Source organism: Panthera pardus, unplaced genomic scaffold (genome assembly GCF_024362965.1).
Source record: "Panthera pardus isolate Hobbes unplaced genomic scaffold, ASM2436296v1 HiC_scaffold_27, whole genome shotgun sequence".
In the NCBI taxonomy this organism is placed as follows: Eukaryota; Metazoa; Chordata; class Mammalia; order Carnivora; family Felidae; genus Panthera; species Panthera pardus.
The window spans coordinates 36,202,744-36,218,532 of NW_026526843.1; the positions used below are offsets into that span (position 1 = coordinate 36,202,744).

General features: G+C 37.4%; 1 protein-coding gene across 1 annotated transcript in view; it reads right to left on the reverse strand.

The window, feature by feature from the left end:
* ALG13 (ALG13 UDP-N-acetylglucosaminyltransferase subunit) overlaps positions 1-15,789 on the reverse strand; it is a 61,709-nt gene that overhangs the window by 26,430 nt on the left and 19,490 nt on the right. Inside the window, 14 exon segments of the mRNA XM_019426882.2 lie at positions 890-990; positions 1,520-1,584; positions 2,702-2,810; positions 3,815-3,890; positions 5,508-5,670; positions 5,874-5,955; positions 9,212-9,284; positions 10,676-10,722; positions 11,453-11,503; positions 13,570-13,653; positions 14,219-14,395; positions 14,398-14,436; positions 14,438-14,554; positions 14,557-14,590. Of these exon segments, the coding sequence (XP_019282427.2) occupies positions 890-990; positions 1,520-1,584; positions 2,702-2,810; positions 3,815-3,890; positions 5,508-5,670; positions 5,874-5,955; positions 9,212-9,284; positions 10,676-10,722; positions 11,453-11,503; positions 13,570-13,653; positions 14,219-14,395; positions 14,398-14,436; positions 14,438-14,554; positions 14,557-14,590 (1,218 nt within the window).

Below are 15,789 nucleotides of genomic sequence, written 5' to 3' on the forward strand. Positions count from 1 at the left end.
TTAGGTTAGAAAACCTAAGAGTAATTTGTACAATTTCACAGCTATTTGTAGCATATATCACGTTCCAGAGGAAAGACTGTGACAGACTAGTCTACAAATATTTGTTGCCTTTCCTTGGAAGAGGATGATAGTTTCCCATCCCATTGACTTCAGGCTCAGCTATGTAATCCACTTTGGCCAATAAAACACAAGGAGATGCTTTAAGAACCACCACGTGGTTTGTCATGTTCGCCTCTTTTCCCTATGATCATGGAAATGGGTCTAGATAGAGCCTTTGATGGCCTGGATCCCCTTTTCTGACACACTATGAAATGCTAAATGAACACAAGAAATGAACTTGTTTTAAGCTACTGAGTTTTTGGTTAGAAGGGCAGCTTAATCAAGTTAAATGGTTCTCAAAGTGGACCAACACCATTAGTTATCACCTGGAAATTACTGAGAAGTTCAAATTCTTGGGCCCCATCAGATATACTGAAACCAGAAACCCTGGGAATGGAGTTCATCAATCTGTTTTAACAAGCTCTCTAGGTAATTCTGGGGCATGTTAAAGTCTGAGAATTACCAGACTAGCTTATCTTGGTACAGGCAGAAGCTTGTTTAGCAAACCAGCTTTCCAATTAGTATGAATGGTTTTATACCAGAATTCTGTTGTATTTAGTATTTCTGGTAAGTTGACTAGAGCCTAGGGATTTGGAAACTTTTATATACAAGTATACTGAGATTTCATATTTCAGCATATGCTTTTACAATCTGAGATAAGTCATCTTAAGCTGGTACCAGATGTAACTCTGGATCTCTTACTAGCATCCTGGCAATTCTCAATTTACTACTACAAAAAGGCATCAAGAGCCAAAGATTTTAGTAATACAACAAACTATTGTATTCTTACTTTTCTGCCAATTCTTCAATGAAGACTGTTACGGAATTATTCTCATTTCCAACTTCTTGAATATGAGCATTATAGTATCTTCCACCTGATTCCAAGCGAACCTGAAAGAGAATAGGAGACAGTAAACATACATCTAATCTCAAGTCTTTTGCCAGATCTGGCTTCTGACAAACAAAAATACAACTCCTCCCCCAGAGTACAGTGTCTACTTATCAAAGCAGTTGCTAATAAACACTGCCAGCCAGTCTGGCTCAACAGATGTGGCACATGATAAAAAAGATCCTTACATCATCTCACAGAAGCTTGTAATTAAAATTTAATACAACCATTAAAAAATTTTTTCTAGCATTTTGTAAATGAGCTTTGTTGAACTAAAACTGCAACCTTGGAAAAACTAATTTTTTAATGCTTATTTATTTAGAGAGAATGAGTGAGCACGAGCAGGGGGAGGGAAGAGAAGGAGAGAGAGAATCCCAACCAGGTTCTGTGCTGTCAGTGCAGAGGACGACGTGAACCTCCATCTCATGAACCATGAGATCATGACTTGAGCTGAAATCAAGACCTGAACACTTAACCAACTGAGCCACCCAGGTGCCCCCAAGTTACTGAGTTTTTAAAGGACGAACTAACCTGACACTTGTCTCCCAAATAGTACTGTCTCCCAGCATACTCCATGTAATCAGTTTTTTGAAGTTCTATTAAAAGAAAATGAAGATTCAAGCTCAACTGAACTGGTTCCTTTCCCATTTTACACCATTTAATTTTCTACTTTACGTTTACCAGTGTTTTTGACAATGCTACTACTATAAGCTGAAACCTGGGGGCAGGACTGGTGGGGGAAGAGTCCTAAAGGGTCATTCCATTACTCTTGACAGGTTATTTCTGTGGTTAATTTAAGGAGACCTGCCAAAATAGTTTGGTGCTATAAAACACAGGTGGAAATGGGGAGGCTATAATCTTAGTTATACCAATGGAAACAACTTGATAGTATCACACCTCAATGAAAAACAAACACTACATAGTTTCTTCAAAGCATCTTATTATTTTTAACAACTTATTGTGTCTTCACCTCATTCTAGATCATTAGACTGCTAATTATACCTAGGTTCACCAAGGTTCAAGAAGTTGAATATGAAACATTAAAAGGCTACCTTGAAGGCAGAACTTTAAGGGCAAATTTGAATAACTTAGTTCTCTTATAGGGAGTCATAAACAATTACCTATTACAACAGTTGGCAAACTTTCTCTGTAAAGAGTAAGTATTTCAAGCTTGGTGGGTCATACAGACCCTGTCACAACCACTCAATTCTGTCATAAAACTACTTATAGACAATTGAATTTCAAATAATTTTCATGTGTCAAAATACACTGTTCTTTTACAATTTTTTCTGCCATTTAAAAATATAAAGACCATTCTTAGCTCACAGACCACACAAGAACAGGTGGCAGGGAAGATTTGTTCTAAAGGCCAGTTTGTGGACACCTGACCTATTCATTTATCAGTGAGTAGTTTTAACACTTTAAATCTAAGATAAGCTTATTTACAGTTACATATTTTGGGTACTCAAAGTAATCTAAAGGGTATCTCCACAGTCTTTGCAAAACTAAAAGTCCCAGATAAACATCGGATTCTAAAAGATCCTTCCCCACTTCTGTTTCCTCTTCTCGATTTAAAATCATGTATTAAGTAAGCTAAAAAGTAGAAGGCTGTCCTTTATAACAGTACATTAAAAACATCTCATTAGAAATAATTTGCAAATTTTTTTCCCCTGGAGGTCAGGATTCAAAAGCATGCTGTCAATATTTCATTACCTTTTCTGCTGTCCAACCAAACATCAAATTCTACATTACGATAGATTTCTGGATCCAGGGCTTTAAGCACCTTATACGGGAAGAGCATCTTTGATGGACTCTCTGGAGACTAAAACAAAAATAATCATGCTACAAAATCATCATCCTTAGCTTCAAAGTTCCTTCTATGAAGAAAGAAAGTTGTTTTTTTTTTTTTAACTATGTACATATGCCTCCCTTTCCTTCTTTATTAAAAAAAGAATTAAATGCCACAGTAAGTTTTGTTGCGTATTTTAAAAATCAGGAGATTAAAGAAGTAATATGCAAATAATCTAAAAGGTTTTAGATGGCAGAAGGGAAATATTGAAAGCAGCCAACAATTTAGGATATATCTCACATAAATCAATGCAACACAAAGACTAAAGATTCAGTCAGGCTATTCAATAAATCTCATCTTGATATACACAGAGAGGTGCAAGTGTTCTTGTACCCTAAAATCACCTGAAAATTCTATTTCATTTTGGTCAAAATCTGTTGCAACTTTCAAAGGAATTTCCTTTTTCTTCTACTTTCCTAGAATTTCACCATATCCAGTAGTTACTGTTCCCAAATTCCCAGAACTTGGGGCATAAATAAACATTATTTTAATAGTATTTGCCCTATTGAGCTAGCCTCAAACTAAAGGTCTGTCTGCTTGATTTTAGGACTATAAAGACGGTAAAAATTTCTCCTGTTTCTTCAAACAGGATTATTACCTATTTCCTTTGAACAGAATAGGGCAAGCATCACATACTTTAATGACAGAGAAAAACCTTAGCATCCATAAGATTCATCACAAAGTGTCTATTACTGGATTTGTAATATTTAATTTGAAAACAACAGCTTCTGAAAATTCTGAAGTGTTCAGAGATTGCTTTGAAAACAATCTATACAATTCCATTAAGAATAAATACTCAGACAACATTAAGCACCCATTTTACATTTTAAGATTAAAACTTCCACAAAGGAAAACACGAACTCCTCCCCCACCGCATATAACTAGAATGTAGACTGCTTGACCTTAACTTAAGGCCTTTTAAGTTATGATGCTACAAGCCAAGATTATGAAAATTCTTTGCCTAGAAAATTTCAAACCTTTGCTTCTTCTGTTCCTTGATTGCACCCCTCTGGTATATTTTCAACATTGCAGCAGGCACCCAACTCTTCACTCCTAATTGAAAAGATTTAGAACAAAGAGCTTTATATAAAGGCAGTAGCTGAGTTTTAAGTCTAATGACTATACCACCACCTAGTGGTAAACTAGCTCAAGGTCTAAAAATAAGGCAAATAGTTTTTCACCCCAACATTTACATTCATGCTTCCTTTTTATTAGGATGTACTACAATGTACTTAAGCAGACTATCTCCTATATTTCATACCTCCATCTCTTAAGATGGTCCCTATGATCTTTGCCTCCTGGTGTTCACATCCATGTAGGATTCCCCTACCTCAAGTTTGCTTCTTAATAGATAAGATGTATATTATTATTTTGCATAAAAACGTAGTGCCTGTATTGCTGGTCCCTTGCTGACTATAAGGAAGCAAGCAGTCATGTTCACCAACCACATGTGACAAATAGGTGAGGGTTCCCTCAGGCTGACAGCCAGCAAAACAACAACAACAACAAAAAACACATTTCTCAGTCCTACAGCTTCAAGAACTAAATGCTGCCAAGAACGATGTGAGTGTCAAAGTGGATCCTTCGTTGGTCAAAACTCCAGGTAAGAACTCAATCCTGGCCAACAACCTCACTGCAGTCTTGTGAGACCCGAAGCAGAAGACCCAGCTAAGCTGTGCCCAGACTCCTAGTCCACATAATCTGTGAGATAAGTGTGTTAAATTGCAAAATCTGTAGTAATACTGTCATGAAGCAATAGGTAACTAGTACATCTTGCTTTTTTTTACTACTATAATTGCCCAAAGCCGGACATCTTTTTTACTACTATAATTGCCCAAAGCCGGACATCCTTAGGACAAATCATCAGTGAAGAATGAAGCAACTTTTACCCTGATGCACAAGTTCCACTCCCTGCATTCCCAAGTAAGTTTAAAAACCTCTCTTCTACAAAAAAAAAAAAATTGCAATCAAGACAAAAAGACAAGGTTGACACCTGACTGGCACCAAGCCTATATCAATTTCCTTCACATAAGTAGGAATCAAGAAGAAATAGAAGACAACACCTACTTTATTATCTCTGACACACCAGCTGTTTCCTCAGAGGCCACAATCTATATTTCCAGCAAGTACCAAAGGCAGACACTCAAAAGCTCTTAAAACTCCCCTTAGTCTGAGAAATTCTTTTCTACTAGCTGGATGTGTGTGTGCTACTTCAAGTAACCACTGTGAATCTCAGTTACCAACTAACAAAATGATAGTGCTGGTTTACAATCAGCTTTTTCTCATAATATGGTCCACAGCTTACCTACATCAGAATATTTGGAATATACTTGTTAAAAAAAAGAAGATTCCTGGCCCCACTCTCACCTCAAATTTTGTGAAACTAGGCCCAAGAATCTGCCTTCCTAACAAGCACCATTTGAGAATCATGGGGTTAGATAGTTCTAAAGTCACTTCTAGCAATTAAAAAAAAAAAAAAAAAAGGATTCTGACTTGGATCAAACCTCCGAAGCCTGAACATCTCAAAATACAACATATCTTTTTGGTAAAATTTCTCTTCCCCCAATAGAAAATGGATCTCCACATACATATGTGTGGGTATGTCAAGCCCCTTCCACTTTCAAATGATGATGTTGATCTTGAGGTTGACACCCCCTTTCCCTTTATTACCTATTACAAGCTGAACTCTTGCAGTCAACATGGACATCCTCGCTGCCAGTCAGAGCATGGTTTCTGTTCTTTTTGGAACCACTTCGAAACAATTCAACTGCAGTCTTCAACTCTTCTTCATCCACAAAAAACACATCTTTATAGAGAATTTCATACAGTACAGCTAAAGGAAAAAAAGCCAAAACTCCAACTGTCAAAGTAAGATCTCTTTAGGACAATGTGAAAACAGCCATAAGCCAGTATACAATTTCAATAGGTGCCAACAAAACAGCTTAGAAGAGTTACTTACGGCGGGTCCCTCAATTTAAAGATGGGAAAACAAAATCATCTGAAACACACCTAACCATTTGTAAAGCTTTCACATACCCTGGCAAACAGCTGCACTTGACTGAAATTGTTTTGAGTACACTGAATCATAATGGCCATTACTTGAATAGCAGAGTAGAATCTGAAGAAAAACACACAGAACAATTAAGTGAATGTTACATAGCTTACAACCATGAAATACTTGAAATTAAATTGCTAACCAGAAATTGAGAATGAATTTGTTTTTTAAAATGTGATTTTTTTTTAGATCCCACATATTAAGTAATATCACACAATACTTGTCTGACTCATTTCACTTAACACGCCAATTATATATCAATAAAGCTGAGGAAAAGTGATTTTTGAAATTTGAATAAAGATAAATGCTAGCTATAACTTTCAAAAGAGATGTTCTCAAAAGTGACTTATTTTTTTTAATTTTTTTTTTAACGTTTATTTATTTTTTTTTGAGACAGAGAGAGACAGAGCATGAACAGGGGAGGGGCAGAGAGAGAGGGAGACACAGAATCTGAAACAGGCTCCAGGCTCTGAGCTGTCAGCACAGAGCCTGACGCGGGGCTCGAACTCACGGACCATGAGATCATGACCTGAACTGAAGTCGGACGCTTAACCAACCGAGCCACCCAGGCGCCCCTCAAAGTGACTTTTAAATGCCAAGATTAAAATCACTAATAAGGCTACACTGAATCTAAATCACATTCCCATTAATGTAGCCAACAAGTTCTGATTTGTGAATTTGCAAAAATATGGAACTTTTACAAATTGAGTAAATCTAGTAGAAATCCTAACAGAAGTCAAGAGACCCAGCTTAACTTTGAAAAAGGACTGCAGAAATTATGTCAAATATCCAAATACTCCAAACTCAGATCATGAGGGCAGGGGGAGACTTAATTTACTCAAAAGGTTATCCATTCTACCGAGTAGTAATATATGAATACATTATATAGGAACAATACTGCTAAAGAGACTTTCTTAATGAATTAAGGCACTGAGATAGCTACAAAAGGAGTTAATTTCTTAGCTGATCTTTAGTCTCTAGTTTTCCCAAACAATTCAAAGCCATGCTTACTAACCAAAATATTTTAGTAAAAATGCTTGCAGGCTCTATATGATGAAAACTGTCTGAATAACAGCTCCAAAACCTTTTTAAATTTTGGTTCAAAAATCTGTCTTGAGTAAGGGATATATCTAACCATAAGTCTATTTTATTTCTTTTATTTGAGAGACAAAGAGTGTGAGCGGGGGAGGGGGGGAAAGGGGGAACAGGAGGAGAGAGGGAATGAATCTTAAGCAGGCTCCAGGCTCAGCACGGAGCCTGACATGGGGCTTGATCCCACAACCCTGGGATCATGACCTGAGCCAAAATCAAGAGTTGGACACTCAAATGACTAGAGCCACCCGGGCACCCCAAGTCTATCTGATTCTGAAGCCACGTCTCGTATTAGCAACCTGAGGGACCAAAGAGGATTCTCTTGTGTTCTATGGGAGGATGTTGCCACTGAGCTTCTTTGGCAGAAAATTCCAAGTCCCCTGTTTGCTGCCTTCCTGCCTAATCTGGGCTAACTTCTTCCAATAATAAAGTTCTCTACTTCAGGTCTATTATTCTTCCCTAGCCTTTTTTTGAAATCACAATTCCAACTCCACCAGTATAAACCATTTCAGAGTATTGAGGGCAAGTGTCAAGCTAAAGTAACTCACGGTAAAGTTTAAGTTATGAAGTTTCACACCACTCTGAGCACTCTGAGGGGTTATTTCCGTTTAAGAGTTTATTAATCCAAAAGAAAGTGAACAGATTTTGAGCAGAGAAGCCCTTTGTAATTTGGACTAGAAGAACTTGGAACTCCAACTAACAAAGGTCAATAACTGGAGGCAGTTGTTAAGGAGTAGTTAAAGGAATCCGGCTAACCAGAACTAAATAAATAAGCAAGAAAAAACTCCAGAGATAACAGTATAGTTTCTTTATTCGAGTGGCAAGAAGTTCCATTTTGATTGGAAAAGGTGTCCCTGGTGGTATTGGTATCCCAACATAAAATAATAGTTCTGATATATACTTGTGGGTAGGCAAGTACGATATAATGGCATTAAACTTGTAAAAAAAAAAAAATGAGGTAGATCTAGATTACTGATGAGGATAGGTAAAAACAAATAATATGTTTAGTATGAGCCCATCTACATTAAAAACATTATATAAATGGTGCCTGGGCGGCTCCGTGAAGCATCCGACTGGCTCAGATCATGATCCCCTGGTTCCTGAGTTCAAGCCCCACATTGGGCTCTGTGCAAAAAGCTCGGAACCTGGAGCCTACTTCGGATTCTGTGTCTCCCTCTCTCGCTGCCCTTGCCCTGTTGGCACGGTCTCTGTCTCTCTCAAATAAGCAAACATTAAGAAGTTTTAAAAAATGTTGCCTGAAATATATTCCATGGTGTGACACAAGCCTTAAAAAGTCAATTACTGTATAGTCTATACTAACTAATCAAATAATTGGGATAAAAGTTTTTTTCCTTAAAAACTTTTTGGGTGGCTCAGTTAAGCATCTAACTCTTGGTTTCAGCTCAGGTCATGATCTCAGCTTTGTGGGATCCAGTGCCCTGTGGGGCTCCACCCTGAGGGCAGAGCTGGCATAAGATTCTCTCTCTCTCTGCCCCTTCACCCCCCTCACTCTCTCAAATAGATAAACAAAAACAGAAACAAAAAACCCAGATTTTTTGGAAGAAACACTGTATACTGAAAAACAATCTGTTTAACGGCTAAGAGTTCTCAACCAACAAAACCGCTTCCTACTATTTTCCAAGCATCTTACTGGGCAGTAGTAGCACACTGGCCTGCTCTCAAGAAACTGAAGATTTAGGAGAGAAATAAGCATGAAAACAAATACAATGTGATTAGAATTACTTGGGTGATGCTAGAGGAAGGAACACAAAGGGAGGAAAGAACTCCAGGGGAGTTGGGAGTTTCAAAGGAGTTAACATTGGAGATACAAAGGAAAAGAAAAAAAGTGTAAGTTGGAGTATCTGGAATCAAAATATACTAAGGTTGTTAAGACAGTGAAGACGAAAAGGGGACTAAATGCCTAGCTTCCAGGTTTGAACCTTATCTCCTAGCCAACAAGGAGCCAATTGAGGTTTGGTTTTTTTGGGTTTTTTTTTTTAACCTATTACAGGACTGGTAAGGTAAGGTCTGTTCAGGAGGGTGGCTAACAACACTCAGGATGACTAAATGGAGAGGTAAAGGCTGGTGGCGGAGAAGCTTGGCATTTAGACTATGCTTCCCCCCCTCCCATTAATTAGGTAACAAAGAATGATTTCTTATTATCTTGTTAAGCCAGCAGCATCATTCAATTTCTTTTATTTTAGTAAACATTCACTCATCTTCTTACCTTGTCTTCATAGCCATTATCTGTGACACAAGTTGGAGGCTTTCCGGGACAGCGATAAAGAATGAAATCCCGACTACACAGGTAGAAAACAAAGGTGGTTGAAAAGAGATAATTTAGTATATCCAAGAAGATAGTTTATAAGAACAAGTATTTGGGCTTTCACACTGCCCACCTTATTCATATAAAATAATCTGAATGTTTAAAGAGGCTAAATAATGTTAATTCAAAGTAGATAGCCAACTTCTTTAAAGTCCTATGGATTTCTTAAACATATCTTAATTTGGAAAAAGGAGAAGTAAAGAAGATAGGTTCCCAACTGTATGTGTGCTTCTGAGTTTTGGGGGCTCCGCACTTATTTAAAGCATAGGCTGGCAAATTTTACTTGGTAAAAGACCAGATGATAAGCATTTCAGCTTTTGCAGGCCGTATGGTTTGCTCAACTTTGACTTTGTAGCATGAAAGCAGTCAGACCCTGATAAACAAGCACAAATGACTGTGTTCCAATAAAACTTAATTTACAGACACTGAAATCTGAACTTCATAGAATTTTCACATGCCATGTAACAGTACTCTACTTTTCATTTAACCATTTATAAACTTTGAAGAAAGCATTCTTAGCTCGAGGGCTATACACAAAAAGAAAGCCAATTTAAAAGCTGGCCCTTGACTTAAAAGCAACAACTGATTAGTCACCTGCCCAATGCCTCTTCTATACAACTTCTTGATGGATTTAGTGAGAAATGAGCAGACTGCAAAACACTAACTTGAATGAGTACCCATAACCAGAAGATTCAGACTATACCAAGGTATATGCCATCTCACCATCCTAAAAACTGTGAAGGAAATCTTATGTACAGATCAACTTCCTCAAATGAACAAGATTTCCACTAGCCTCTACCCCACACTAGAGAAGTATTTTTCAATAGTTCTGTGCAACCCCACAGGTTCCAGAAATGCCACTTTTGCTATTTTGGGGACCAAAGTGATAGAGCAGTGTTTCTCAAAATGTTCATTATCATGTGCCTAAAGAGCCTTTTTATTTTTCCTATGAAATTTTAATACCAGAGATATACCATATATCTGCTTATGTACTGTAACCCTCTGAAGGACTACAAACCACTATAGTATCTAACATCTTTTTGTCTTCAAGAACCAATTTCTACCCTCTTGGAAGCTACATTGCCCCACTAAAGATGCACTGAAGGGGCACAAAGTTAAACAGACAAGAATTCTAAGAGAGACATTCTGATTTTCTACAGGAATACCAGCATTCCTTAAAGTCCTTTATTTCATTCAAATGGACACAAACTCTAGAGGCTCTCCACCCAAAAGTTAACACAAATTAACTTTACTTAGACATCTTCATTCTACAGATCATTCCCAAATCCCAAAGAGCCTTTAATATAAACTTTACACACAATGACACATATGCACTCAGTCTTTAAAAAAAAAGATTTAACTTACTTATAAATTAGAGAAAGAGCTCTTATTTCCAGCTGGCCAGCACTTTCCTAAACATAAATAGTACATAAACTTTTAAAAAACATTCTGTAGCTATCAGGTAAAAGTTTTGCAAGTTCAACAAGTTATTTTGGATGCTTAGCGATGTTTTAAATGAAGAATTTGTAGAACACACTATAACTTGTTTTAAGATATTGTGTTACTCATTTACATAAACTTATTCTGAAACTAATAGTCCTAAAGACCTTCTCAGTTAACTATGAAGTAACAAGGACAGTTAATAGGAGAGATTTAAAAGGCACAATAAAAATGGAATTAGTGTTAAGATTATGAAGTTAGCAAGGTATTTAGTAAATGCTAAGTCCAGAACTATGGAATTAATCACATAAATTATTTTTAATTAAATATGTGTTTATGAAGCTTACTCCCACATAAAGGATAACTACAAATCAGGGGAACTGTTGAATAAAAAATGTAACAAATGACCTCTTGTAACATTCATTGCCATCCCTCCTCCCCCATTAAAGTGAAAGGACTTAGGCTTGTCCTGTTTGCAGTCTATGGATGATAAAATTGTTGACATAGAATTCTCAACATTCAACACAAAATAGGTCAACTGCCAGCTTCGAAACTTTTGCAAGAACTATTTCATTCAACACAGCTGGCTACTTAAGAAAATAGGTTGCGTCTAACTAAAGCTAAGGCGACACAGCTGAATGAATACTTCGGTTTACTATTCCAAATACTCTGAAAAGATTAAACCCCCGTATTTGATCTTACCTTGGGATCTCCCAACCGTTCCAGGTATTTCTCAAAAGATCCCTCCACATACTTCAAAAATAAAACAAACTTGACTTAACCAAATACATAGCATTACTAAAATCTGATTATATTCTGCAATATTACCCTCCAATGGGTGTTTGTTCAGCTCAACAATTATGGTATTCAAGGACTATTTTGCACAGCACCTCAAGAAGATTTGCACATACACAAAAGTTATTAGTGGAGAAAAGCTGGACTTTAAAACTGTCCTAGGAATTGGTCCTGGCTTATCCACATACCAGTGCATTTCATCAAATGGTAATGCTTTTGAGTTTCTTTTGAAATGCCAATTTAAGTAACTTGACAATTTTCATAAATCATGCAAACCCAATAATCACAAGGACTTTAAATTTTGACAGGAGACATGCATTTACAAAGTTAAACTGAGGAACTTAAAGGGAATTTCATTAGATTCAGAAAAGCCTAGGGCACAAGGGAACTTCTTGGGGTAATAGAAATGTTCCATATCTTGACTGCAATGGCAGTTGCAGGACTATGTATTATTGCCCAAACTGAAAATGCCAAACTTAAAATGGTAAATGTTATTTGTGTATAAAATACACCTCAATAAAAGTAAAAGTCAACTTGGGGAATAGAATATATGTCTAGTTTCATGTATATATTATCACTGGACTTGAAGATCAAATTTCAATTTTGCTCAATCCCTTTTTAAACAGCTTGCGGTATAACTGACAGACAACAAACTGTACATATTTAAATGGCACAAATACATTTTGACACATGTATGCACCCACGAAACCATCATGACGATTCTGATAGTGAATATATCCATCACCCCCACAAGTTTCCTTGTGTCCCTCTGTAACTCACACCAACCTCCAACCACTGATCTGCTTTCTATCACTACAGACTGGTTTGCATTTTCTTAAGTTTTATATAAAGAAAATCATATTCTGTATGCACTTTGGGGGAGGGTCTGGCTTCTTTCTCTTGGCATGATTATTCTGAGATTTATCCATTTAAGTTTTAAAATTTTACACAAGTCTTTGTTACTCAAAACATGATTACTGTATCAGGAACAAGAGCAAGCATCACTTGGGAGTTTTGTTAACAATGCAGAAATCTTGGGCCCCAGCTCAGACCTACTGAATCAGAATCTGCACTTTAACAAGATCCCCAGGTGATTTGTATGCACAAAAATACTTGAGATGCACTGTTTTACACCATGGTCTTGCATTTGAAGTAATTCATGGATAATCTTTTCCCCAGGTGTTGTAAAGACTGTAATTAACTTTAACCTGGGTAATAAGCTTTAAAGTCAAGAAGGCTTGACAGTTTTAAGATTCACTGAAACCTGTTGAGAAAATTAAGAGTAAACCTCGAACAGCAGGCTAATGCCCATAATATACAGTGAGAAGAAAACAAACAGTACTGGAAGGGCTGAAAAAAATTTAAAGCCTCACAAGAGGGCACACTTCAAACCAGACCTTGATAAAACCTCATTCCATTAATAAGAATTCAAATACTTCAAAGTATGCAAAATGTCTTCTAAAAGTTGTTTTAAAGCCAATTGTTAGTGGCAGAGTACCTATTACCAGTTTGTCACATGAAAAGGTAAATGTTTAGAACTAATCTGTTTCCTTACAATTAGGTTTTGTAAGACTATTCATATTGGCTCAAGAGCATTGTGCACAGAATTAAGAGAACAGAGGGGTTTTCCCATTTGTACATATTTGAAAGTATACATTAAAATATCAACACAGCCAAACTCCTTGTGAACTATGATTACTTGTTCGAGGAACAGTGGTATGGATGTAGAATACAGGACACTAGTCAAAATGTAACGTTTTAGGGTTTGGGAGGTTTGGGGAGGTCTACGGGGAGCAGAAAGTAGTGGGAAGGATGCAGCCGAACTGTCTTCTCAATTAGAGTACAAAATAGTCTAATTCTGAAGGTCTAGAGGTATGCTAAAGGGAAGGCAGCTGAAAATTAAGTATTTGCTATTGAGAGGAAATTGCATGACATAATTTTCATCATGTACACAGCTCAAAATTCATTTCCCATTTACTACACACTCTACCGACATCTCTACCTTACTTATGTGTTCTACTTACAGACTCAAAAGTTTGTTGATTTTCTCTCATATAGGAGACACAAGCCTTCCTGATTTCCAAATGATGGACCTGGCTGCAAAACAACTAAAAAGAGAAAGACCAGCTCACTCTCAAGTCATTTGAAATAGCTATCAAATTAAAATGATGAACTGGACACTTAAGTCCATCTTATTCAAAACATATGTAGGACATGGGAAAATTAGGTCCTGACCTTACTAAAATGTTTTTGCCACCCTTAATGAGATTGGAGAGAGATGGTTTGGTCTTACCACCCCCACCCCTTTTCTACTCATGGGCACAGCCTATGAGGTTTCCTTAGGCATAAAATTTAGAGAAAGTAGGGCTGCTTATAAAGGATCAAGATTCATTTCAGTTTCTGTAATCCCATCCTTATTTCTCTTACATTCCAAACTAGCATTTAGAAAACAGAAAAGACAGCAAAGGCACAGCAATATATTTGGACTGATCAGCAAAGGCCTACACCAAGCTAGTTAGTGCCAGGTAGACCCGGAAGTTTTTACTAGGAAGAGAAAGGGGATTTTTTTTTTTTTTTTTTTTTTGGTGGGCTACAGGTCTTCTAGCTACAGTACCGTGCCATGTTTCAAACCCTGAAAACTCAGTATAGGGAAGATACATATTTTCCTTTTACCTGCTCCGAAATAGCCCGAAAGAGGCAAGAGGCATCCTTGGCAGTCAGCTTTCGAAACAGCCCTAAGCTGCCTAAATATTCATCCATTGATGTCTCATTCAGAGACTTCTGGCCGCAGTACTTTTTCCATCCTTTATGCATTTTGCCAGGGGTGGGGGTGAGGATGGGGAGAAAGGAACACAAATGCGGCAAGAAGGAAAAAGCAAGGTGCAGGTAGGAATGGGTAGCAGTGACAAGGGCTTGCTTATGCAGGTATCCGGAAAGCAGCCCAGAGTCTAGGGATGAGAAGGCAGTTGTCAGCGCTGTAGAATCCTGGCACTTCTCAGGAGCAGGAGAAGCAAAGGGCTGGCTCGCCCGGTACAAGTCAGGACCCTGTGAAAAGAAGAGGAAGAGCCGATGCTCCTAGGAATAGAGAACTGGACTTGAGAAGACATGGGAGAAGGCACCTGCGGAGCTACCTTGTTGGGGAAGGATGGGATTTACGCAAGGAGCCCAAGGTTGAGAGAAGTATGCACAAGCAGCTGAGCTTTGGGACCAAAAGGAAGTCAAGTCTGCAGCTTAACTCAGGGCAACTGTGGCACGAGGCTGCAAAGGGACTGCAACAAGGCTCAGGTGTGTACGATGTAGCTTGGCCCACATTGTATCGCTTTAAGGTCTCTCGCCCAAGTTCCCTGCTCCTCTCATAATTTCATGGAGATGAGAGAAAAATATTCTAAACCTAAATAACTAGTAAGCTTCTGTATTAAGAACACCTTTAAAGACTACATAGGCTGGTGGGGGGGGGGGCGGGGGTCTCCCTTGATCTATAGGGGCAGAAATCACAGTTCAAGCAAGTAAAATGCCAAAGCAGATTTCTGGATACTTCCAGTATGGGAGTTAAGTAATTTTCTCATTTGGTTCTCCTATATAATAATAACCCTCTGCTAGGATCACAGAAACTAAATCCATTAGCTATGCTAGGAAACACTGATACAATTCTTGACTAATGTCCTCAAATTATTGTAGAGCATTAACAAAAAGAGATGATGCAAAAATTGTTTCTTAAAAAATGAAAACAATGGAAGTTTAAATTAAACAGCAGGAAAGGAATGTCTTACCAACAACATTTCAGTGTATTAGAGCACTTTTCTGGGAAAACTACTCTAGAGTCTAAGAAAACCAATGTAAACAGGACCGTATTTGTGAGGTTCAAAAACAGAACTGATCACTTGCATTACTTGATTCCACTGTCAAGTGTCTCCTTAATTAAGCTGCTTTGAAAATTGTTTTTCTTATATCTGTGGATTCAGTAGTAATCATGACCACCGTGCCTATAGGAAAAGCATCAATAATCAATCTTCTAATTTAAGAATGAAATAAAAGCATGGTTATAAAACAAGTAAAATCCTGACTTCTTTTAGCATATCAATTTGAATTACCTTAATTTCTTTTTTAAAGAAACAATAACACTAGGGAAATTATGCCTTTTGAAAAACCATGAAACATGGTTTGGACAGAGGGATCACCATCTTTTTCTAAGGCCACAAATTCACTGAGAAAAATTAAGAGGTATAAATGAAAAAGTTAACTCA